At 43.1% G+C, this 26958-nt stretch overlaps 1 protein-coding gene across 5 annotated transcripts in view; it reads right to left on the minus strand.

Moving 5' to 3' along the window:
* The window catches only part of RIPOR2 (RHO family interacting cell polarization regulator 2), a 247787-nt gene that overhangs the window by 138255 nt on the left and 82574 nt on the right, over nucleotides 1-26958 (minus strand). For all 5 annotated transcript variants that reach the window (XM_088475871.1, XM_088475872.1, XM_088475873.1 and 2 more), the window contains exons 2-5: nucleotides 8482-8608; nucleotides 4954-5109; nucleotides 1608-1686; nucleotides 1329-1352 (exon numbers count right to left, since the gene is read on the minus strand). In XM_088475871.1, the coding sequence (XP_088331997.1) occupies nucleotides 1329-1352; nucleotides 1608-1686; nucleotides 4954-5109; nucleotides 8482-8582 (360 nt within the window). In that variant the 5' untranslated portion in view covers nucleotides 8583-8608. The remainder of the gene's footprint in view (nucleotides 1-1328; nucleotides 1353-1607; nucleotides 1687-4953; nucleotides 5110-8481; nucleotides 8609-26958) is intronic.

Consider the following 26958-nt stretch of genomic DNA (forward strand, 5'->3'; position numbering starts at 1 on the left):
CTATACACATTAATTTCATAGTATTATTGTTTGTTTATTGGAGTTCTCAAGAGAATAGAGAAGTATTACATGTGTTTACAGCTGGATAATGCAGGAATAAAGTCTTTTAAACTAAGTTCACATTCCCATAGCTAGTTATAATAAGCCGCATTTATCCCACAGAGCCTGAATGAAGGATTAAAGCTTAATATAGGAATTCTGGGTCGATATAAGCAAGTCAGTTTGAAAAAAGTATGCAATAAGCAGAAACCTAATTACACAGGCTACATTTTATGTGTGTGTTATAATCTTGTGGATCCAGGAGTGAGTATATCCCTTACCCAAGACCTATTTGCATTATATTAAAAGAGCATTCAGTTTTGGTATAGTATGTTTCTCAGGGAAGATAACACAATGCGGAGTGCAGCCTGAAAGATATGCAGTGACCTTGTCCAGTCATTGCTGACATTTTTATGACTTAATCTTATTTTTAGTAATTTGCCGTGAAGCTATTTTAATTTATTTTAAATCCCTAATAGAAGGAAGGTTTTAACTTTTCCATGTTACATTTTCATTCAGTTACTAACATCAATTCATGTCAGGCAAATATTTAAGAAGGAATTATTCACATTTTTAGGGTTTTTAATCTTTGTTTATCAATGATTTAGTTAATGCCAGTACAGACATTTTTTACAGACACCTCATCCGAGACACTATGGGTCTGATTCGGAGGTGTACTGCTGATGTCGGACATAGTGGACTGATTTTTTTTTGCTACTGCACATGCTGTGCCCGTGCAGGATCACAGTTATTATTTTAAGTGCACGCAGGCAGAAGTGTATTGAAAATGTAGTGGTCGTTCCTGGGAGGTGGCTGGAAATACACACAAAAATGTTCCGTCTTATCTTATGGGAGTGTTATGGGAGTATTGCAGGTATGTCCGTGACAGCGGCTTTGTACATAGCCGCAGACATAGGAGAAACCGCACCTACCATAGGGCTAGCTCAAGTTTCGATGGTGCGACCATTTACAGCCTCGGAGGACATACCAATCGTTATTACTGCGTGTACGGATGCTGAAAATGGCCGTCTCAGTCCTTGCACCTTCGGCCACACAGGAAGGAGTTTGTAGCGGCATGTGCATAAGGCCACAGACAGGCGACCGCCTACAGACGCTGCTTCAGGCACTTCTGTGTTTACCTCTGAATTAGGCCCTGATGTCCATTAAAAGCAATTGTACAATTATATGTATAATGAAACTAAACCAAAAGCTTCCTTGATTTATGTATTACATTGCATTTTTTTTATCAAATATCAGAAATACTATTAAAATGACCATAAAAAACTAACCTTATCCAGATCATATAGAACTCCCTGTAAAAAAAAAAAGAATAATAACTTAATCTCTATGCACAGATATTAAACATAAAATGATTATGATAAATTAATTAGCTCTAAATTACTCAATTGTGGCTAAAAAAAATTATTGCAGTAGCTATTAGCAGGGAAAATCAAGGATTGTGATAAACCAGGTTAGACATTGATAAGTCACAGTGCTTGGTATCCATACGCTCTTATGTAGTGAGGATCACATATACTACAGGAAATAATCTAGTACTGACCACTTACCAGTCTTGAATTTCTCCTCATGTCCTTTAGTTGTGCAGTCAGCTTGTCTAGCTCAGTTTGATGAACTTCAAGATACTCACTACCAAGAGAAAATAAAACACCAGACAGTATTGACTGAACTTAAAAACAACATGCAATTCAAAGAAAAAGCCCTAATTATTCTCCTTTTACCCAGATGTGTTTCGAAGCTAAAGTCTTGTTTCAAAATGTCAACTTTTGCTACGTCTTCCCTCTCATAACACTCTTACCCTTAGTTTTTTCTTTTCATTTACTTCGATGTTACAATAGAATATTAAAACAAATGACACTTATATACTTGCACATTATACAGTAAACGTCACTAATGCTGGATTCTCACTTGTTTATATAGCGTTCGATCGATGAACAATATATTGTGAGTGCATCAGCAGGTGAATACACCCGATAGAATGTAGTGACATTACCGCCGCCCGGAATGCCGGCCATCAGAATCCCTACAATGGAGGGCCGACCCGGGACTAAAGATAGGTATCAAAATCCTGACACCTATCTTTAGCCTGACAACGAAATCCAGACGGCCGGCATCCTGAACGAAGGTAAGTGAGGATAGTTAGCCCTTAGGGGTAGGCACCCCCCCCTGGGAGGGTTAGGCACCCCCAGGGGGAGATTAGGATTAGGTTTAGACACCCCACCGGGAGAGTTAGGTTTAGGGTACAGGATGGGGGGTTAGGGACCACCGGGTGGGGGGGGGGGGGGGGGGGGAGTTTAGAGAGGCGTAGAACGCACAAGCAGCTTCTGCTGAAAATTAAATGCGGCATGCCTATGTTCTGTGTGCGACTGCAGGTGTATCTGCATGTGAAACGTTACACTATCAAAGGTGCTAACACTAACGTAGCAACGTAACGTTTCACATGCAGATACACTTGCAGTCGCACACAGAACATAGGCATGCCACAAATTATTTTAATCAGCAGAAGCTGCTTGTGCGTTCTATTCGCATCACTGTGCAAATAAGACGCATTTGAAGGCAAAAAGTCGCACCAAAAGATGCTTGGGGCACAGCGCAACTAGAAGGGCTGTTTAATGAGCAAGGAGGCTAGATCTATGTGGACACATTTGTAGGACGCCCCAGGAGAATGTGCCGATTCATTTATATGTGACACTTGTATATCTGTGTGCGACTTAGTCTCTCAATCAGCATGCGAAGTGCATCAATGCAGTGGCCAGAGTTTCTTTTCCATGCCAAGTTCCCTTTAAAGACTTACTTGCACACAGATATAAAAGTATCACATTTCAACTTAAAACAGAACAGTCTCCTAGTGCATCATATTGTGAGTTAGACACATTTTCGGGAAAAAAAAAAAAAAAAGATGCCCGACGCTAGCAGAGTTATGTGGGACCTCGTGGCACACTCATGCCAGGCATATTGCGCTGCATAACGTATTGAGGTTAGATGAGCAAGGGCACATCTGGAATGAGGCATCTTGTAATAACTGGCAATGTTACTACAGGCAATTTTTCCCATAAAATTTTTTAGCATTATAAGTAACCCTGATTAAATATCACTGGACTCTATTGTTCTCGCTTACAAGTAGTTTGAGTTTCTGAAAAAGTCCACACAATGGGGCTGATCCAGTGCCACTAGCAAGCCTATTTTGCGGATGGATCTTATGATTTTTAGCACTGTGCATGCTCCGTAACAGAGTGCAAGTATCTAATGGTGATTGAATTTCTCGGTTGGAAACCCCACTTGTAGCTGAATTAGCAAAACTGCATGGCAACGGGGCAAAATGAAGGGAGTGTGTGTAGTCGGAATTGCAGACTGTGCTGTGTTGTGATTATGGAGAGAACCATATGACTCCAGACAGATCGCTCTCACCGGGAATAGGGCTTGTGCAAGTGCGCTCTTATAATGATAATAGCCATTTGGACAAGAATATGGATAAGACCGGCATGGCTGCATAGATGTGCATGCGAGCAAATATCTGCAGTTAGTTCTGTTCACGCTGTGCGAGTGTAATTGCAGCTGACTTGTATGCAGCTCTGAATCGGCCCCACTGTGATCCTGCAATTTAGTGCTACAGTGACAACCACCAGGAAGATGACCACACCGGTAGGTCAATTAACTGTACTGATAAAGCTGTTCAGAGGGCATAAAAACATGACTGTGTCTCAACACTTATTGGCACCTGATATTTCGGGTTGAGTGAGAAACAGTTTGACCAATAAAATAAATACATTTCTCTATGTGGACAGCTTTACTCACAAAGGTCTAATAGAAAAGAAACCTCAATCACATCTTTATTTCTGAGCAATTCCTGAGAATTGCATATGTATATTTACCAGAAGCTCTGTCATAATAGACACAGGCAGATGTCACACATGCTGCAATATTGGGACAAGTGCCAGATATCTGCTGCAAAAGTGCAGGGTGAATGCATGTTTCACTGGCCTGTAACAGAGCACTCAGCTACAGAGAAAAACATATTGGACAAGTTCTTCATTGTTTCTTACAGGTGTGATAAATCACTCACCTACATTCCCAGATTATTCATTTTTGTTTTTACAGTGGACATTGAATTGAAAAACAGATGAGCGTACCTTCGTATTATTAACATTTTTTAAAACATATATTATTCTGTATAATAAATGCTATTTTATGCCTATTGATGTGTGTTTATACTGTATATGCAAAATAGATAATATTTAAAATATTTGCATGGATAATATTTAAAATGCACTGCTTGGTTTCTAGGGATCTCCAGCATAATCCATTGTCAGGCAGAGTAGACAGTGATTAATAAACTGCAGTCTATTCTGCTCACTATCATACAAATTATTTGCTTATGGGTTTTAAAGCTTGGTGAGCCCTTAAGTAGACTGGAGATGGCTATGGTTAAGAGGAGTCCATACAAATACATCAATTACTTGGAAGGAACATCAGCCACATTGATGGACAGTTTCTCCCTCTGGGGTGCTACATCTAGTTCTCTGCAACTACATAGAACACAACTTCTGCCAGAGACTTATCTGAGCCTATACTGATACTGACCTAATCCAACCAACTGGGTTTTGTGCAATGTCCTTGGCAGCGTAGACCTACATCAATTTTAACAGGTGGGCTATTGAATAGAGTTTGTTTAGACGAATAACTTTAAATGATGCACTGGTCAACATGAAACTGCTCCAGGTAGGAGACCAGGTAGACCACGCAGCACATGTGAAAAATCTGAGCCCAAGAAGTTGCTAGCAGCCCTTATTATATGTTCCACAATCATCCACAGGTCGGCCCATGAATACTGCAGTTATAAAAGTTTGTGGTTATACACATATGCATCTATAACAATATACATTTAATGATACTTACTCTAGACCATTTTTTAAGGCACCGTATATTTCTTCTACTCTTTCTGGTTGAGGTTCTTTGGAAGCGCTGCTATTTTTGTGGCCCAGACTGTGCATTTTCTTTTGTTTTGCTTGAGTTTTTTTGGGAACAGAAGAGTTCCCGAGGAAAGAATTACATCTATATAAAATAAAATTAATGTAAAATACAGTTAAAACGGTTGTCAAATTAAATCACAGTTCTTCACCTTTCCATGCTTATCAGAACACACACTGCATTGTGGTAAACCCTTTTCTACCCAACAGTGGCTGCCATTACAGCAACAAGTCACTGTACTACAAGGGTCAGACAGCTTGACGCAATCCCTTGCTGAAATCGGCCAAACATTTGAAGTGTATGTCACTATTTAAATCTCACTTTTTAAGTAGGTAGTTAAAGCATATGTCCATGAACATGAAAACAATGTTCTCCTGCTATGCATTTGAAGTAATTTACAAAGAGCGCAACATAAAGGGCCCCTGTTTCTGTCATGTAGTTCTGAAATACAGAAATTAATAGAAGAGACTAACTGCGATGTAAAATTATGAACACCTACCATTAAGAAAAACAAGCTATAAAACTCTGCCTCTGATTCTGTATGTCATAAATGCCTTAATCATGATTTCTATTAGATGTTGGTTGAATAGAAGTTCCCAGTGACACTCAGATCACATCACCATTCAGAGCCCATGAACGGAAAGCAGGCCACTTGATGGATGTAACAGGATGTCTTCTAAGAGCACACGGAACATGCTCCTGTCAGGACCTTTACAGCTCAAGCTTTCATTAATATTCCTAAAAATTCAGTTTCCCAGATGATGTCCATTTTAATACAGACATAAAATGGTGGCTATAGAAGAAATTATGCAAATGAAATGCATAGTAAAGGTACAGTAAATACATTTAGGTGTTGTGTGTTCAGATACTCAGATGCAGTTGTGACAGGAATTCTTTAATAGACTCAAAAAGGGAACGGATCCAAAACAAAAAAGTGACAGGACAGGCACCAACAGGGCGCTTGGAAGTTGCCGCATTCACAGATGATAGACACTGTAGCACAGAGACAGAATCTTTGCTATCACTTGTGCATGTTGTATTTCCAGCGATTTCTTCTGATATATGGTGCAAGCAATCACCAGGTCAGACTGATTCATAAAGAAATGACAGGGTGTGTATGGGAGGGAGGGCAAACCTTATGATCTGTAATCACACAAGGATTAATGTGTTACCATTTGTTATTCTGCTGTGCATCCCACAATAGCTACTTTGTAATAAAAAGTACAAAGAGAAAGGCCCATATCTTGTCATATGTCTTAAGTACTGTGGGGTCTATGTACTAAGCCTTGGAGGGAGAGAAAGTGGATGGAGATAAAGTACCAACCAATCAACTCTGTCATTTAACAAACACAGCCAGTAAAGTGACAGGTTAGGAGCCGATGGGTTGGTACTTCATCTCTCTCCAAGGCTTAGTACATAGATCCCTAAGACACAGAGAGCTATAAAGCCTTGTATTGCCCATAAAGGAAGGTCACCAGGACAGTCTGCATGTAGGTGTAGATGATATGAACATATTGAAAACTGTTCCATAGACTATTCAACTCATTATCCATTTGGCTGCAGAATGCATTACGCTTGGATATGGCCTTAGGTCAGGGGTTCCCAACCACGGTCCTCAAGGCACACTAACAGTCCAGGTTTTAGGGATAGCCATACTTGAGCACAAGTGACTTAATTAGTACCTCAGTTTATTTGATTTAACTATCTGTGCACAATCATAGATATCACTAAAACCAGGACTGTTAGTGTGCCTTGAGGACAGAGGTTGGGAATCACTGCCTTAGGCATTTCTGTGTAATCATTTCCCATATTATTTTTATTCTTGCCCCTAGTTTTATCACAACCACACTAACAAACAGAACGAACACTGTTGTCACCCTAGTTATTTATATACTATCCATTTGAAAATGTACAAATACAATGAAGAATGCTATTATGTGGGGGGTTAGGCACTAGAAATGACGGTTAGGGTCAGGCACCTACCCCGACTGTTAGGGTTAGGCACCAAGGGGGAGGGTTAGGGTCAAGATTAGGGCTAGAAAAAAAAATAAAAAATACGGCGACCAGTTTTGTGTCGACCTTTTGACACGGTCGACCATTTGTACCAGTCGACCTTCTTACATGTTGACCCTTTGTCCCCATCAACCTTTTGTCCCAGTCGACCTATTGACTGTCTAACATCGGGTGTTTATCTAGACACTGTCGACCTTTTTACTGTTTGTCTATCTCTTAATCCACACCAACACAGCTAAACCTGAACTCAAAGTTTGCATCACCAAAACTTCATGGGTCAAATGTAATAGGGTTAGAGTTTAGAAAATGTGAGTTTAGCAGTGAACTCACACACTTTTTAAACTCGGCCAATGTAACAGAGTTCGAGAACATGCAAACTCACATGTTTTTAGACTCAAAAACTCTCTCTATTTAAACTCTCATCCAGATGTTTTCCCATTTTGAAGATAAAACTCGAGTAATGTAATAGTGTAAAGGGGCCTATCCATTAGCAGATCTTTCTCTACGATGAAAGACAAAAGATTTATCCCTTGAAAATTCCTGGGGCTGCGGTGACAGATATCTGTCATGTACATGACAGATTTTTGCAAACGACGAACGATATTGCGTGACATCATTCATGGAGTGGATTTTTTTTTCATGTTTCTATTAATTTTCATTAAAAATATTGTTCGTCATTCACCGCTTATAAACTGACAGATATTTCTAATATCTGTCAGCGATAAGCGATAATTGACCAACATGTTAGAGAGACGAAAGACACAATTTGTCAGCCGCGGGAGTGCGCATCTGTCATCGTTCAGGGCCTATCCATGACAGATAAATTGAATGATTGAACGATATATCGTTCAAATTTATCTGCTAATGAATAGGCCCCTTACGAGTTTACTGCTAAACCCTGACATTTGCTAAACTCTCACCCTATTACATTAGGCCCCATATGTCTGCAAAATTCACAATTCTGCTGCATTACTAATCATGTAAAAATTGTACTCATCTCTAGTGGAAGGAAAGTATCTCTTAACAAAAAAAAAAAAAAAAAAAGGAGAAAAACACTTCACAGTAGGGATGTGCAGGCTCGGTTCTACTCGGTTCCGTTCGGTTCTTTTTACCGGATCTTATTGGGTTTCAGCTGTCACGAGTTTTGGATAGCCAATAAGATTCGGTAAAAAGAACCGAACGGAACCGAGTAGAACCGAGCCTGCACATCCCTACTTCACAGTAGATAAAATTACTTAATATTAATAAGTAAACCAACTTGGAAAGCACCCTCACCAAAACATAAGAACAATCTTGCCTAATTTGGAGTAAAGAAGTTACACATCTTTTCCTGTAAGGTAAAGGGATATATAAGCAGCACTGAAATAGGAGAATAGTAATCAAACACAATATGCAAGTAAATAGTCTTCATTTAACCCCTGTATAACAAAATGCCAGACTTACCGAGACCTTCTTTCGGGTGTGCCACTGAAGCCGGCAAATGACTGACTTCTAAGGATCCCATTAGGCCCTCCTGGAGGAAATGTCTGAGAGCTCACAGACATGATATCAGGGCTTCTGAAGGATAACTCTGAAAGACAAACCAGAAGATGTTTTAGTGCAAGCCCTCTGTGTAAAAATAATATAAAGAAAGGCTTACAGTGTTATTACAATTGATAAGTGAAGCCTGAACAATACTGATTTAGAATTGCAGTGATGGGTTTCTGCCTTTGGGTACAAAGAAGTTGATCTTGAAATGTTATTTTCTGTGAATACATTTTATTTAAACTGGATAGTTTTTGGTCCTAAGGTGTATCCCTTTCATTAGCTGGTAAGTAGTTGTTACTAAGATGTATTCCAGGTTTATATGATCAAGTAAAGATTATTACAATCTGATTACCTTTGGATTAGCCCACAAAATGGCTGCCATCCCTGAGAGTAGGAGAAGAATACATTTTACAAGAGGCAATAGAAGACAAGCAGGCTGCAGATCAGGTACAGTATGAGAAACATGCAGGTCTATTTTGTGCTACTTGCCATATATTACTCACCAGCCTCTTTTTGCTCCATCAAATTATATATTCAACCCTTTAAAATCCTCTCACACATAATCCTTAATATGACATTTAATCAGCTGAAACCGTATAGCTAATGTTGTTTCATGTGTAATACAGAATGCAATGGAATCAAAGTTTCCAATGTTATTGATATATATATTTATTTAAAAACCTTATTTATTTATAGGACGCTACATGTGGTCCGCAGCACCGTACAGAGTGCAAACAGCAAGGCAGTAAATGGTAACACTATAGTGCACTATAGAATACAGTTATCAAATAACTCTCAACACAGCTACAGATGCAAGTGGTGCAAGGAGAAGATAGCAGGTGTTATTAGGAATTTTGGCAATTATTAGAGCAGGAAGTCCACTGGGGCTTGCGGCCACGAGACCCTACTGCAAGGGTCTCGTTGCAAGCCCGATGGTCGAGATGGTCTTGACCATCGCGACCATCACCTGGCCGCTCGCATAAGCTGTGGGTGGTAACCCACAGCTATGCGAGCGGCCAGGAGGCCACAACTAAAAAAACAAGCGCCCGCCCTGATTCAGAGCGAACGCGCTCGCTTTTTGCGAGCGCCTCTGAATCAGGATCAGAGTTCCTTCCAGCCGGCCAGAGGGGATATCGAGGCACCATTCTTCCATCAGAGCAGTTTACAGCATGGTATTCCGGACACCTGCCTAAGGACTACTGTCTACGTGCCAGTTGATATTGTACTTCTGGTAGGTGGATTTAACCCCTCTAGGGCTGGATTGTATTTTTTGCTATTTATGTCCTATATTGTCAGCTTGTTTTTATATTCTGTGCATTAAATATATATTTGTATATACTTCACCGCTATTTCATGTAACCCCAAAAGAGGATACCCAATCATTGTGATACAAAAAAAAAAGAAACAGAAAACTGGAAGTTTTTGTTCATATAAGGGTGAAGCACCCAAACAGAGGGAACAAATACATTTTTGTATGTATATTGATTATCTTGTGTTGGATGACATTGTTTGTACCCTGATTCAATTGGCGGCTTCAGAGGTTGCGCAAGTGGTATACCATTCTGTTTAAATACAAAGAAAGGGTGGAATTCGGGGGCAGACAGCTCAAGGAGAAGTTGAAGAGTGTAGCTGATGAGCAAGAGTAGAAGGTACAGATAACAGAATAATCCAGTAACTAATACCCCTTTTACACAGACTTAAAAATCCCAGGTTGATGCACATGAACGCGCATCGACCTGGGACTTTTGTCAGTGTAAATGGATCCAGGACCCGGGCATCTAACTCTGGTATTTTGCAGGGTTGGCCAAGGGTCGTTCCCGTGTCACCCTGCAGTGTAAACGGTGCGATCCGGGTTACGATGACCTGGATCGTGCCGCATGCTGCCTGATTGGCCATGACATCTCCAAGCGTCCACTGCAACCAGGGGCGGCGCGACCAGCGCTTCCCATCCGCCCCCCTTCCTCTGGAGCGCAGCAGAGAGTGAGGGAAGGAGGGGAAGGGACGGGGAGATGGAGGGAGGGGAAGAAGCGCTGCTTACCTATGCTGGAAGAGCCGGTTCACTGCAGACCTGGGCTGCACCGCAGTGTAAAAGGTGTCTGATCCAGGTTGGAAACATGTTCCAAATCCTGGGTCAGACCCAGGACCTTGGTATAAAAGAGGTACAATTGTTGACCACTTAACACTAAAATGTTTATTAGACCCCTAAATTTGAAGAATGCTATTTACTAAGCCTTGGATGGAGATAAAATGAACGGAGATAAAGTACCAGCCAATCAGCTCCTAACTGCCATGTCACAGGCTGTGTTTGAAAAATTACAGGAGCTGGTTCCTTGGTTACTTTATCTCCATCCAAGACTTAGTAATTAGACCCCTAAATCCAGAGTGTTAGGATCCATAACCAAAACTGTTGAGAATTCGGCAACTTTTAAAACGGTCACTTAGTAAATTGAGCACAGAGTCTGTAAACAAGCTGAAGAATTCTGATACATCAAATACAAAAGCTGCATTTTCTCAGGTCACAAGAAGAACCGATAATCACTGCTGTATAGACTAGTTTCTCAGTGCATAAGGGTAGATTTATGAAAGTATAAAAAGCTCTACTGTCGATAAAGACAGGAGTTTTCAATGGCATTAGTGCTTTCCTTTTCATTTGTCCAGTGGTAAGATTTGTCAGAAAAGGCTTCACCATACCTTTGGCAAGAGGAAGCCTAGTTAACTAGTATTGAGGTCTGTTTTGTTATCACCATCTTAGTATGGATATAACTGATCAAAATAATTAGCAAAAATGAGAGATTTGGTAAGAACTTACCTTTGTTATCTCTCTTTCTACGAAGTCCATAGTGTCCACAGGGTGACCTTAGGGGTATAGGTGATGCAGAGTCATCCTGCATCACCTATACGCCAAGGTCACCCTGTGGACCCCTATGGACCATGAAGTAGAAAGCATTTTTTAAATTCAATAATACTGAAAATAAATGTTTTGAAACAAATGTAAACAATTTTTATTAAGGGTTTTTTTTTGGGGGGGGGAAATTGGAACGAATGCCAAAATTCCAGGCTTATACATGTGCACAACTACAGACACTATGTATAAATCAGTGATTTGTTATTACTGTATTGTGACAAACAGTGATAGAGATAACCTACAGGATTCAAAAATAAACAGTTACAACAGAGAAAGTAGTGGATATGTGGATTAACTCACAGCTAGACACACTGTCAGCATGGAATGTTACAGATTGCCAACCGTTCAATACTAAATTGTGCCCTATTGTATTAGGAGACAGGGTAGAACTGTGTATTACTGGTCCCCACAGAAAAGGCCCTTGACTCTACTCTATAAACAGCAGTGCATGGATGGCACATGCCACCACTACATGTGTCATTCAGAAGAGGCCTTGGGAAGGGGGTATTTGGACCTTGAAGGCTTTCCCCATGGCGGTCCTCTCTCAACAGGTTGATACGGTACTGTAGAATGAATATGATATACCACTCTTCTTCAATTCTGGCTCTTAAACTAAAGATGAAAGTGGCATATGAAGTGGAAGTGACCCTGAAAATGTTAATTAATATATAGTTAGTGTGCCAACCGGAGCCCAAAGGAAAATTCTTCTTCTTCTAATAAGTGTTTTTCGAGCCTTGTTTGTCTTAATGATTGCTTTTTTCCCTGTATGAAATTGTGTGTGCCAAGTGAAAACGTTTCCATGGCAGCAACTGTTACACCATATTAATCAACCCTGCAAGAGCCAACTCAATTTATATTCAGATTAAAACAGTAAAAAACTGTGAGATTAACAAATCATCGTAAAAGGTAAGAATTCTATAAATCATAGTTGTAGTTTACATATTTTAGTTTCCAAGGGGCCTAATTTTGAAAATTAGGCAAATACACAGAAACCGAACGTTCCTCATCTTTTTGTGGTGGTTTTGCAACGGGTCCTGGTCTACTTATAATTGTCTGCAAGGCCTAGACAAGTGCTTCATTAAGCAGTTGCCATGGAGAAGCCTAAAATCTATACTTTTGCTGCTAATAGTGGTGGCAAAAGTGTATACTGGAGGGCTCTGTCCTGCCAGTGTTATTGTGCATGCATGACCTTATGTCTAAAATGATCCCTCTTGGCACGCCGGGAGCTCTTTCAATAGGAAAGGCAATGCTTCGCTATCAGAGATGAGCGCCGAAAACATTTAAATTTTCAAAGCTTGAAAAATAGCACAATTTCAAACTCCCCATACATTGTACAGGAATGGCGGTGTGCTATGATACGGACTGTAATTAAGCAGATATCTGCAATTGTGCTCTTTAAAATGTCTACCTTCATCATGTCGACATGAGAATCTCGACATGTTTAGCATGTCGATATTGACAATGTCATCACTGATGAAATGCAACATGGTAAGAATGTTCAAATTGGGTGCAAAAAATATCCGCACAGGAACTTTTATTTCTATAAATCTATTCCCCTGAATTATTTCATAGTCTTGAATACAATTCTATATTGTGGGGAGGTGCACCAGAGAATAAATATATCATAATCTAAGCAAAAAACAAGAAAAAGCAGTCTCATAACGGGCACACACAGATTATATTGAATTAAATATGTAAGTACAATATAGTGAGAGCCTGGATTATCAAATTAAAACATAACTTTTATTAAGGTCAAATATATAAAATGAATATGTACAAGAAAATGATTAAAACTATTGACAAAAACCTGTTTCGTGTATTCTCTCTCTCTCTGTTTGTCCTTATGTTGTCCGCGTAATTCACTAAGAATGATAAGTGACATCAGCCTATTCTCGGTTTATAATGAAAAAGTACCAATATAAAAAGCAGCTAATGGATTAACTCCGATTCACATATCCTGTGACGATATAATAATGTAATGCCACCTCCTTCAAGGATTATATAGTGGAGTTCATCAATTATTTTTCAATATTGAGATCACTAACTCGCAGATCAATGGTATTAAACACCTTTTTATCTGCTAGATAGTTCATATAAATGATTGTCGCTGAACGGTCCGGACTTAGGCCCTCATTCAGAGCCGTACGCTCTGAGCAGAGCGTACGCTCTGAATGAGGGCCGGCCTCCATAATTATGGAGCGTCCTCCTGGATGCTCGTATAGCTGTGGGTCACCACCCACAGCCTATACGAGCGTGCAGTTTGATGGCCGCGATGGTCTTGACCATCGCGACATCGCCACTGCGAGCCGGAGCCTGCGGTTGAGGTTTTCAACCGCAAGGCCCGGAGTGATTTTGGCTCTATCAGAGCCAAAATCACTCTCACTGACATCACTAGTGATGTCAGTGGGCCGGCTTCTGACGGTAGGCGTTCCCTTGGGAACGCCCCTGTCAGGGAGGCACGCCCACCAAAGGGGGCGTGCTGTCAATCAACATCGACAGCACGCCCCCTTTGATCAGACACAACGAGCGAAGGAAAGTCCTTCGCTCGTCGCGTATGGCGCATGCGCACGGCGGAGCTCCCGCCGTCGTGCGCATGCGCAGTGCACACCATCGACCCACTTGCGAGCGGACAGCCGCTCGCGAGTGGGTCTGAATCAGGCCCTTAGTTTTCAACACAGTATAAGTCTTGCTCAACAAACGGGTAACTTCCTTATATTATATTAAAGATATTATCTTGGGCAGTGGACAGCGTTATACATTCCATTTTCTATATGATGTATAGTATTTCATGATTTTCATAATATGTTAACAACATTATACAATGATAAATGGTTTCATACAAGTGATTTTTAAATGGTGATAAACAATGAGAACTCAACATTCATCACAGCGTGTATCTTAATCGCCAGCACTGCATAAGGGTAACCCCCATATGGTGAGAACAATATTTGAACAGTGATGAGCGATATAAGCTCCGTTTCTAATATAGTATACAATGTATTCAAGTTTTTGTAAGTTGTTACATCTACGGCGCTGCACACTGAAAGCTGATTTTCACGTATTCGGCTTTCACCACCACGTGTATCTTATTCAGCAGTACTGCACACGGGTAATCCCCGCATGCTGAGAGCACCGTTTTGTGTATAAATGAGCAAAATAAACTCTGTCTCCAATATAGTATTTTCTTGTTTTTTGCTTAGATTATGGTAAGAATGTTGACAGAACAGTGGGTCCTGGCGGTGCAGCAATCACTTACCTCCATTACGCTATGGAGGTGCAGCTGTGTCTTCCGGGTCCAGTGGTGTCAGGTGATGCGAAGTGCCAGCGGTGTCATCTGATGCAGTCACTCTGGCAGTGAGTACTCTTAAGGTGCCCACACACATACGGATCTGCCCACGATCAGCCGATGTGTACGATTTCCCTTGAAACTCTCCCCGACAGCTCTGCACACGATCTCCACACGATTTGGTGTCCAATCTTCAAACGATCTCTCCTGCAGTCAGACTTTTTACAGTGCATCGCGTCCTAGATTGTCAGATCTGCCCTACTGCACGGCAGATCTGAAGATGCGATGTGCGACCAGCGGGGACGCGCATTGCATCGTAATAGTGAGTGGGGACTCACGATTTACTCCTAATTTGGCCATATTTTACACGATCTGTCGTTCCAATGTGTCGGAATCGGCCAGATCGTGTAAAATATCGCTATGTGTGTGGGCACCTTTACCCATAACCCTAATCTTACACCTAAACACACACTCTCTCTACTACTTCCTCCGCAGCTATCACTAACCCTCCCCCTGAAAGGTAACATTCTGCAGCATAAGACAGCAAGGTCTATAGTCAGCACGGATCTACAGGTGTATATAAGATATGGGCCCTCATTCAGAGCCGTATGCTCTGAGCAGAGCGCACGCTCTGAATGAGGGCCGGGCTCCATTTTCATGGAGCGTCCTCCTGGACGCTCGTATAGCTGTGGGTCACCACCCACAGGCTATACGAGCGTGCATTGTGATGGCCGCGATGGTCGTGACCATCGCGACCATCGAAATTGCGAGCCGGAGCCTGCGGTTGAGGTTTTCAACCGCAAGCTCCGGAGTGATTTTGGCTCTATCAGAGCCAAAATCACTCCCACTGACATCACTAGTGATGTCAGTGGGCCGGCTTTTGACGGGAGGCGTTCCCGTGGGAACGCCCCCGTCAGGGAGGCACGCCCCCGGCACGCCCACCAAAGGGGGCGTGCTGTCAATCAACATTGACAGCACGCCCCCTTTGATCGGACACAACGAGCGAAGGACTTTCCTTCGCTCGTCGCGTCTGGCGCATGCGCACGACGGAGCTCCCTCCGTCGTGCGCATGCTCAGTCCATAACATCGACCCACTCGCGAGTGGGTCTGAATCAGGCCCATGGTGCACTGCTCCATTCAGCTGTAATGCTGCATACACATGGTCAGATTTTGTTAAAGATCTGAACGATAACGATTGTAAAAATCGTTCAATCGTTCATATCTTTGACATGTTGGGCATGCATTGACCAACGGTGCACGTTCTAGCATGTCAGATAACGATATCTGACAGACTGTGTTTGCAGTAAGATTTGGACGATTTCATTCATTTTAATACTGTCAGAAATCGTTCAATCGTTCACAAAATCATTCAAATCGTTGATTAAATCGTTCAACGAAATTGATGATCTGACCATGTGTATGCACCATAAGAGCTGTACGAAAGGCAGTGTGTCCGAGCTGTGCTGCATTGTCACATACATTCAAATGTACATTTATTGAGGAGTGCTAAGCAAAAAGTTTTGCCTGAGGAGCCAAGTAATAATGGAGAAGCTTTGCTTAGTGGTAAAGTAATGTGACATGACACATTACTTAACTTGCTCTTTCATGTTGCTTTATTTTCCTTGATTGACTAAGATTAGCACTGAAACAAAACTAAATAATGAGTAACCTCTATTCTCCTTCCCAACAATCGACACTTTAATTTTCTCGAGAAACAATTTAATTTGTAAATGATGTTCAAATCGTTATTGTTTCATAGTATCAGATTGTAGTAGAAGCAAAGGGACTATGTGAATAATAGTATTATGGACCAGTCATTTGGGGGTCCCTAGCTGTGGTGGACAGTGTTGCCACTGTCTCTCTTTCAACCCTAGTGTAAGCAGTGCAATTATTGATCTAGCAGATTTTATATATTTTGCAGACATGTACTCCTTGGGACTGTGTGAGAATTTTTTTTTTCAACCCAAACAGATATACATGTATGTATCATAGATATAGAATGAATGTATATGTATATGTATATATATATATATATATATATATATATATATATTTTTTTTTTTTATTTTTTTTTGTTTCGCAGAAAAATCCAGCTATATATTAAGCACTAATCAGGCAGCTTATCTTGACTCCTGAAGTTGAAGTATATATGTCAATCCAGTAGATGGTGCACCAAGACAAATGCTACAGTGATTTTAAGGTTATGGCGAATTGGTATACATATATATATGTCCAGTAAAAAAAAGCCACTTGCCCAAAATAAATCTTTAAAGTCCAAGTGCCAGAGACCAATATTGTTAGTAAGGAATGATAAAACAGCACTCATGATTAGATGCAATAAACCAATGTGTTTATTGTGAAAATAGCAAAGTTTCGAATCAGTGCGAATCATTCTTTTTCATAATCAACCCTTCAGGTTGAAAAAGAATCACACAGACTTGAAACATACTGCTAAACACCACACACACATTGGCTTATTACATCTAATCCTGAATGCCATTTCATCACTCTCTACTATAATATTATATATATATATATATATAAAAATAAAAAAGTCACCAACTGCACCACCTCCGAAACGCCCCAGGCCATAATGGAACCTCCTCCATGCTTGACTGGGGGCTGTATGCTAGCAGGAAGCATGCACTCTCCTGTTGCCCGACAAACAAACTTGCACCTCTTGAACCCAAACACCTCAAACTTCAATTCGACTGTGAAATTAAACTTCCCCTGGCTTGTGGTCCAGCCCCTGTGCTTTTTTGCCGCAATAGCCTCATTTTTTTTATTTATTTATGGGCCTAAGCCCATGGTATTTGGGCTGCAACTCATCCCTTTCAGGAACTGGCTACAAGGTGGTGTATGACGGTCACGATTGACATGCCTTTCATTCTTGTTGCATCAGAGCTGCACGGGTTTGACGAGCTGTTTGCAATCTGTCCCATTTGGAACACACAGTGATAAATGTATCCTCCTGTTTTATGGTCACTCGATGTTGTTCAGGTCATGGCCATTCACATACACTGTTTATGGTATATCTCTTGATGGTACACTGCACACCCCTCATTGGCGGGGCTATTTAGAGTAACAGGCACAGCAGGAGCGGCTTTTTCTCCACGATGCCTGTATTATGTAAATGGACCTCTTAATCCTGACTGGCAGCCAATAAGAGCTGTCAGGAGGCTTTGCCTAGACAAAAATTAAACCCATTATAAAATAGATTTGGCACACAGCATTTTGATCCTTTTGTCCTAGTACAATAGCTGCATATTGTTGTTCTGGTTGCGGGCGTTCACATACAGTTGTTCATGGTATATCTCTTGATGGTACACTGCACGCCAGCAAGAGAAACCAGGTGAGCAATTGTACGCAAACTATGCCATGCATTTCTCAAAGCGACTATGGCAAATAGCCTTTGGATTGATAACTCCTTCCTGGGAGCCATTTAGGAGACCACTGTACACATATTACAAGTGTTCACAGTATCACAATACAAGGTGAACACCGGAATTCTTCCACTGTATATGTGTTGATGAATCAGTTTCAAAACAGCATTGGGCATGCACTTGATATCATCGTGAACTTGCGGGCGCAATTTGTTTACAGACATTTTCCGGCTGTTAGCATACCTCCCAACTTCTTTACCTCAGACGAGGGACCTTTGCACACGGTGCACCAGTGTGCTCAAAATTTGTGGGTGTGGCCTCGCAGGTAGAGGAATTGGCCTCATGGTCAGGGGGCGTGGTTTCACAGGGAATGCCGCATCTGCGAGTCACAGCAGGTGGCCTCATTTCTGTGCAAAACACACAGATCAAAACAACAAATCTAGGGGTGTATTGAAATGAATGAGCTGTAGTGTACAAGCTGTCACTTTGGCCGCTTGTCAAAGTTTAAAAAATAAAAATGTCTCTGCTGCTGCAGTGCTGCACGGGATGGGAGAGGGTGAGTCCAGTGTCTCTGCCCTCAGCTGACACCGCAAGGGGGTTACTTAACGTGCACTCTCCTCGGCGGGGCTATTTTCAGTAACAGACACAGCAGGAGCTGCTTTTTCTCCACGATGACTGTACTTTGTACATGGACCCCTTAATCCTGGCTGGCAGCCAATAAGAGCTGTCAGGAGGCTTTGCTAGACAAAAATTAGACCCATTATAGAATAGATGTGGGACACAGCACTTTGATCCGTTTGTCCTAGTATAATAACTGCATATTAATATAGGCATCATCTTGTTTTTTTTCCCAAACTTCACATGCAACTCTTCTATAAAAATAAAATCTTACACAATGTGACAATTGTACACACTAATACTATATGATGCTGGTGCAGTTAAGAAGCCACAAAATGAACAAGGCAGGTGTCTCGTCTTTTCAGAAAATGTATTGTTCTCACTTAATATATTGTAAAGTGCAAACTGTTAAATACAAATGGAAAGTGGCAATAATAATAAAATGTTATTGCGGGTCTGAGAATGGTGTTGGTTCATAAAGAGATGTACAAGCATTTCTCTTCTTAAGGAGACTTTCTAAAATTTGGAAAAATGTGTTCATTTGTTAACATCAATAAAAAAAATAAAAAAAAATATTCACAAAAGAAAAAAAAAAAATGAAATTACACGTGACAAAGCCTTAATGTAATCTGCCAAGCAGCTGGCTCTCAACATTAATCTCAATAATTGAAATATCTAGTGTCAAGTCTTTGAAAGGTTACAGACTTGTAGAATTCAACTCTTAGGAAAATAGCTTGTAAGTGCAGTGCCCACTACAATGGGACAGCAGTAATTAGCTGGATGACATGCTTAGTCAAAGTCAATTCCAGTTTCTGTGGGCACCGAGGTCTGGTATTTCAGATGCTTTAAAAAGGGCTGGCAGATAACTATGTGCACTTCATTCTCTGTGTGCCAGTTCCAAGGAGTTGTCAGCTTCAATTTGCTTCCTCCTCTAAGAAGGAAGTCAGCTGTTTGCGAGAGCCATGCCAGACTATAATGTATAAAGGACAGATATACACTTTAGAGAACAGCATTGAAAACAGTAACCAAAATAGAATGAAACAGTGTGTTGTTAATGGAGCAATAAGTGCTTAAAATGCAGACTCCCATTCAGCAGCTGAACCTCACATTTTTATTAGGGTCGCATATTCAGCAAGTAAAAATAAGTGGCATTAAGAAGAAAATATTTCCTGTGGACACACACAGCAAGGTTATGTTTCCAAGACCGTTCTGCTAGAAACATTTGGTAAGATGATTGAGTAAAGAGTAATCTGGATGCAGGGCCGGTGCAAGGGGGTAGGTCTCTTTACACAGGGATAGTATTTTGTAGTGTTTCTCTATTTTTATTATTATGGTATTTTTTATAACTTAAACAGGGATATTGTGCGCCGAAGGCTCGTGAAAAAAAATAAAGGGGCATAACCTCACGGAGAAGGTACATGGTCACACAAAAATAAGAGTTATGGAAGACTTACCTTTGTTAACTCTTTTTCTTTGAGGTCCATAGGCTCCACAGGGATACCATGGGGGTGTGTGTGGTTGGAGCAATCCAGGCACCAAATAGTCAAAGCTTTAGCTTCCAGGATGCACCAGTCCTCTTCCACATATACCCCGCCCCCAGCCAAAAGTAGACAGATTTGATCTGTGTGTTTAACAAAGGTAAGTCTACCATAACTCTTATTTTCTTCTTCAGGGTTCATAGGGATCCACAGGGATACCATGGGGATGTCCTAAAGCAGTTTCCCCTAAGGGGATGCTCCTGAGCAGAAAGGAGAATCCGGCGCTCAAAGGAAGCATCCTGAGAGGCAAAGGTGTCAAAGGCGTAGAAGCTGAGAAAGGCTCCTGAATATGGGAGATGTAGGCCAGTTGCTGCCTGGTAGCATCTGATGGCAATCTCTCTTCCAGTGCCTCTGTCAATCCTTCGATAGCCTTAAGCTATCCAGGCCGCGGACATAGCTGGCCTAGTAGTAGCGCCAGAAAGAGAGTAGGCTGACTTGAGACAAGTTTCCAGTTTTCTATACATGGCATCCTTAAGGGAGGATGTAGATGGCAAAGGCAGCGTAGAGCTTCTGACTAAGCGTGCCACATGCGAATCAACAGCAGGAGGGACTTCGCACTTAGTACACTCGCCAGGTGGGAGAGGGTAAAAGACACTAGCCTTTTTGGAATCTGGAACAGTTTGCCAGGAATACCCCATGCTTCCCCCATGAGCTCAGTGAGCTGTTATGATTGAGGGAATTCAGCCTTAACCACCTTTTGACGCTTAAACACTGGGGTTTTATGCTTAGGGGCCGTTCCTCATCCTCTATGTTCAGGATTGATTTAACCGCCCTCACTAGAGAAGGGACATCCACTGTCGAATGATGGTCATCCTCACCCGAGGCGGAAACGGGGAGAGAAACATCTGCATCATCTGCCTCCTCAGATGATGCGCCAGAATCCAAAAGCAGGGTGGACTGGGAGGATGGTACAGTCCGTCGATGTGCTTTGGCGGCTAACGGTCTGCCCGTCTGTAACGTTTGATGATAGGCGGCAGACGTTTGAGCCATATTCTGAACTGAGTGGGCAAAAACATCAATCCAAGGAGGATGCATAGAGGTACAGACATAGTAGGCTGTAACAGCTGTGGGTACTCCATGGTGGGAGGCAGCATGGAGGATGATCCACTAACTGCGTCAACTGGGAGGAGGACACCCAAGGTGGCTCCTGGGCTGGGGCTGGAAAGGTGGCACATAACAAATAGCACACACACTGCATAGAATCCTGCGTGGACAAACCCGCTAAACAGAAATTGCATGTAACCAGCACAGGTGCTACAGCCTCCTGTTTATCCTTGCATTTAGAAGACATAGTAAATAGCTAGCAAGTAGCACACAATAAGTGTATAGCTAATAATGCAATGTGCCACCCTTCACAAATACAGGTAAATGTGAAGTAATAATGAACTCCTACATACCTTGTAGTTGAGGGTTAAGAAAGAATAGCAGGGATAGATATAACAGAGTCAGAAAGTTTAAAGGCAGAATATCACAACAGCAGAGCTAGCACAAGTCACATACAATGCATATAAATAAATATACTTGCAATAGGCATTGAATAAACTACTCAAACCTTAATAGGCTGGTAGGATTGAGCGCTGTATAACCTGGCCCCAGGGAGAGGTATACAGGGGTACTGGACCCAAATCTCCTGAGACTTGTAGTTTCAGTAATGCCCCGAGCAATGGCTGCTGAGCATATCATATAGGGAGGAGGGTGAGGAGGAGGAGCTCATAGGCGGGAAACCTCTTGTGAGGGATTGCACTCTGGGCTGGGGGAGGGGCAGTCGGGGGAGAGCTAACCTTCTCACTGCTGTATCAACCGCGGTGTGCCCTGGCCTGTTCAATGGTCCCCCAACGCCTGATTAACCTTCCCCGGTGGTCTAGTGGGGGTGAGGACGAACCAGATGCCTCACTACAGCGCCATCCAGCTGGTTTCCACAACCGGAGGTAAGGACTGCATAAACACGCAATTCCCCGCAAGTGGGGAATTGCCTTACCTGTCTTTCCCGTTTGTCCAGCTGCAGCCCTGGGTTCCAGTGGAGCAGCTAGCCTAGCCCTGCTGGCTCCCACCGTAATCACTGGACCACTCACTGGTGTTGCGGCATCGGCGGGGGTAGTTGGAGCAGTAGCGCAGGCACCCATTAGGATGCCTCGCTGCTTGCTCTAAAGAAAAAAAATAAAATAAATAAAAGATAAAATAAATAATAAGCAAAGCTTGGGGCTGCTAACTGCAGTCCCCCAGCCGGCACCAAACGAAAAACTGTCTGCCTTTGGCTGGGGTATATGTAGAGGAGGACTGGTGAACCCTGGAAGCTAAAGCTTTGACTGTTTGGTGCCAGGTTCGCTCCAACTACACAAACCCTTATGGTATCCCTGTGGATCCCTATGGACTCTGAAGAAGAAACTACCAATTCACGTGGTTACACAAAAGTGTCCGTTATTCACATTACACTGCACAGTAATGTCTGTTATCCCACGTTACGCCACACAGTAGTGCCCCTTATACACATTATGCCACCCAGTAGAGCCCCGTACAGACATTACACCACCACACAGTAGTACCCCTTATACACATTCCACCAACGTAGAGCCCGTTAGACATTATTAGCCCCTTATGCACATTACACGGCAGTAAAGTCCCTTATACACATTACTCTAAAGTAGAGCCCCTCCTTATCATCGTTCCTCCCCCTCATCATTTTGTGTATTAATAACATATGCAGGGTACTGCAGAATTCACCCCCAATCCATGACTGTGAGCAGGGCAGGGGACGTACACTGCACTGCTGCCTCGCTGTCTCTCAGTCTGACATCAGCTTGTAGGCGGACAGACAGTCTCTCCATCACAGTGCCGCCACTTCTGCTGCCGTCAGAACGGCTCCTCTGCGCAGAGCACTAGTCCGTGGTGTGGAGAGACGCAGCCTATCCCTCACCTCCCGTTGCCTAACCCTCCCCTAGTGCCTAACCCTAAACCTAACCCCAATACTCACCATCGATATCGCAGCCGCCTGGAGCCAGGATTCTGACTGCTGTTGGGATTTCAGCACCAGGATTCTGACCGCCGGCATTGTGTGCGCCGGGATGCGGACTACATCCCCCGACAACAGTGGACACAGCAGTAGCAGGCGGGCACAGCCTGGCACCTCCCTGTTACACATGCCTTTGCTGAGTGTGTTGCACCCCCCCTGTCCGTATGCAAGGTGCCTCCTGGTAAAATACTAGTATTCATATGCTATGAAAAATATGAATATCTTTTTAAATGGATGCTCAAACCTAAAAATGGAAACAACAGCAACAGCTTTTATATATGCACAGATACAGATTTAAAATGTAATCAAGTATGTTAAATATATACGAAAAGCATACACAAATATGATTTTTACTCACCGTAAAATCTCTTCCTTGGTATCCATCTGGGGGATGCCATTAATTTTGGGTTATTTGCAATAAGGTGTGGAAATTAAAACTGGCTCCCACCCCCTATATAGCCCCTTCCCTTCCACTAGAACCTCAGGCTATGTTTAACAAAGCCAAAGAAAGACCCATGGAAGAACTGAGACACCAGAAACCAACAGGTAATGAGTATGAAACCAAACAAAGAGAGATCACAGCATCCCCCAGATGGACTAAAAGGAAGAGATTTTACAGTGAGTAAAAATTGTATTTCCATTTCCATCCATCCGGGGGATGCCATTACTTCTGGGATATACCAAAGCAATCCAATGAACAGGTGGCGGGGGGAGCGTCAGACAGTCCCTCGCACCAAATGGATGACCAGGTAGTTGCTTTGCACAGCTGCTCAACCGAGAAGGGCCCGAATTGAGGCCAGAACTGTCATATTAGAGGACAAATATGCCTGCCGGATGCCAGAAGTGACCCATCTAGCGATTGATCCTTTTGAGGCTGGCCAGCTTCTTTTGGTGCATCAATCAACACCAACAGGGGATCCTTACGCCTCAAAGACGCAGTACGCTCCAAGTAAATGCATAATGCATGTTACCACATCTAACAGTGCTAAGGAAGAAGCTTCACTAGTCGTTGAATCCTTGAGAAAAGCTGGAAGGACAATATCCTGGTTAATGTGGAAAGCCAATACCACCTTCAGAAGAAAGAAAGGTTTAGTGCTCATGACAAATGAGAAGCGGAGATTTACAAGAAAGAGTCGCTAACTCAGATACCTTTCTGGCCGAGGCAATGGCCAAAAGAAAAACAACCTTCAAAGTGAGATATTGCAATTCTACAGATTCCAAAGGCTAGTGGTGCCTTTTGAAGTGCTCCAAAACTAAATTCAAGCTCCAAGGAGGAACAGGCGGGACATAAGAAGGATGTATGCGAAGAACCCCCTGCAAGAAGGTTTGAACTTCAGGGATGGAGGCCAATTTCCCCTGAAACAGGATCGATAGGGCCAAAATTTGTCCCTTAAGAGAGGACAATCTAAAACCTCTAACCAACTCCTCTTGCAGAAAAGACAAGAGACGAGACACTCGGAACCTTTCTGGTTTGAACTTGTGTCATTCACACCAAGAAATATATATCTACCATATAAGATAAGTCTGGGAAGTGACTGGTATGCGAATCTGTATCACAACAGATTTTGAAAGCCCTTTGGCCCTCAAGATATTGTATTCAAGAACCATACCATCAAAGCCAAGCGAGGCAAATTGGGGTGACGGCATGGACCCTGAAGTAACAGATCTGGGCGCAGGGGAAGACAATACAGAACATCTGCCAGCAAATTCCAGAGAACTGTATACTAATGACGGTATGGCCAGTCTAAAGCCACCAGAATGACGTCCGTGCTACTGATCGAATCCACTGAATTACCTTTGTTAACATTACCAGAGGAGGAAAGATGTATCCCAGCTGGAACATACAAAGTTCCTCAGGTGCATCACCAGAGATGCCTGATGATCCTGGGACCAAGATCCGTACCTTGGAAGTTTCTTGTTGAGACGAGAAGCCATTAGATCTATGTCTGGAGATTCCCATCTAGAAACTATTTTCACAAACACCTCTTGGTATAATTCCCAATTCCCCTGGATGCACACTGTGGCGACTTAAGAAGTCCGTCTCCCAGTTGTCCACCCCTGGAATGTAAATTGCCGAAATAGCTGGAACCCAATTTTCTGCCCAATGGAGAATGTGAGAAACCTCCCTCGCCAGCTGCATGTGCCACCTGCTTGTTTATATAAGCAACTGCCATGGCATTGTCTAATTGGATTCGCACTGGTTGGCTCCTTAGATGGAATTGAGCCTGAACCAATGCATACCGAATCACCCTTAATTCCAGTATGATTATGGAAAGAGAAGCTTCCTGGACGGACCAAAGACACTGTAGTCAGTGGCGTAACTAGGTTATTTGAAGCACAGAGCAAATTTTAAAATGGAGCCCCCCCTTGCAAAAAAAATGGTCACAAGGGGCGGGGTCACTTAAAAATGGGGTGTGTCAACAGGACATATATACCCCTTTCTCGTCACTCTTAACATTCCTTTCCATATGCACCTTAACACCTTATACAGTCCGCACTATGCAGTGCCCGCAGTAGTGGTCCCTCTTATGCAGGCCCACAGTAGTGCATCTTGTACAGTACCCCCAGTAGTGGCCCCCCTTATGCAGCTCCCCATTAGTTCCCATTATACAGTGCCCCCAGTAGTGGTCCCCCTTATGCAGGCCCCCAGTTGTGCCCGTTATACAGTGCCCCCAGTAGTAATCCCCTTTATGCAGCCCCCCAGTAGTGGTCCCCACTATCCACTGCCCCTTGTAGTGGTCCTCCCTATTTAGTGCCCCCGTGCAGGGTCCCTTGTGCCTCCAGTGATAAGCCCCTTATATAGTGCCCCCAGCAGTAGACCCCATTATGCAGTGTCCCTTATATAGTGCCTCCAGTAGCAGTCCCCCCCATGCAGTGCCCTTTATATAGTGCCCCCAGTAGTAGTCCCCCCTATGCAGTGCCCTTTATATACTGCCCCAGTAGTGGTCCCCCAGATTAGTGGCCCCAGTAGAGGTGCCCCCAGTGGTGCCCCCAGTAGAGGATCCTCCCCAGTGGTGCCCCCAGTAGATGTCCCCCCGAATAGTGCCCCCAAGTAGTAGTCCCCCCAATTACTGCCCCCAGTAGTAGACCCCCCCGATTAGTGCTCCCAGTAGAGGTGCCCCCAGTGGTAGCGCCCCCAGTGGAGGTTCCCCCAGTGGTGCCCCCAGAAGTCCCCCTGATTATTGCCCCCAGTAGTAGTCCCCCCAATTACTGCCCCCAGTAGTAGTCCCCCCAATTACTGCCCCCAAGTAGTAGTCCCCCCAATTACTGCCCCCAGTAGTAGACCCCCCCGATTAGTGCTCCCAGTAGAGGTGCCCCCAGTGGAGGTTCCCCCAGTGGTGCCCCCAGTAGAAGTCCCCCTGATTATTGCCCCCAGTAGTAGTCCCCCGAATAACTGCCCCCAGTAGTAGTCCCCCCAATTATTGCCCCCAGTAGTAGTCCCCCCAATTAGTGCCCCCAGTAGTAGTCCCCCCAATTAGTGCCCCAGAAATACACAGCAATAAATAAAGTAAAACTTACCTGCAACCACACTCCTGCTCCGGCTCCTGCTGTCCGCACGTCAGCTCTCTCAGGCTGGCGCGCTCTGCAGTATGGGAGAGACGTCATGATGTCTCTCCCATTACCCACTGCAAGAGCCGGAAGGTGCAAGCCGG

This window comes from Taudactylus pleione, unplaced genomic scaffold, assembly GCF_031769625.1.
Source record: "Taudactylus pleione unplaced genomic scaffold, aTauple2 ptg000179l, whole genome shotgun sequence".
Lineage (NCBI taxonomy): Eukaryota > Metazoa > Chordata > Amphibia > Anura > Myobatrachidae > Taudactylus > Taudactylus pleione.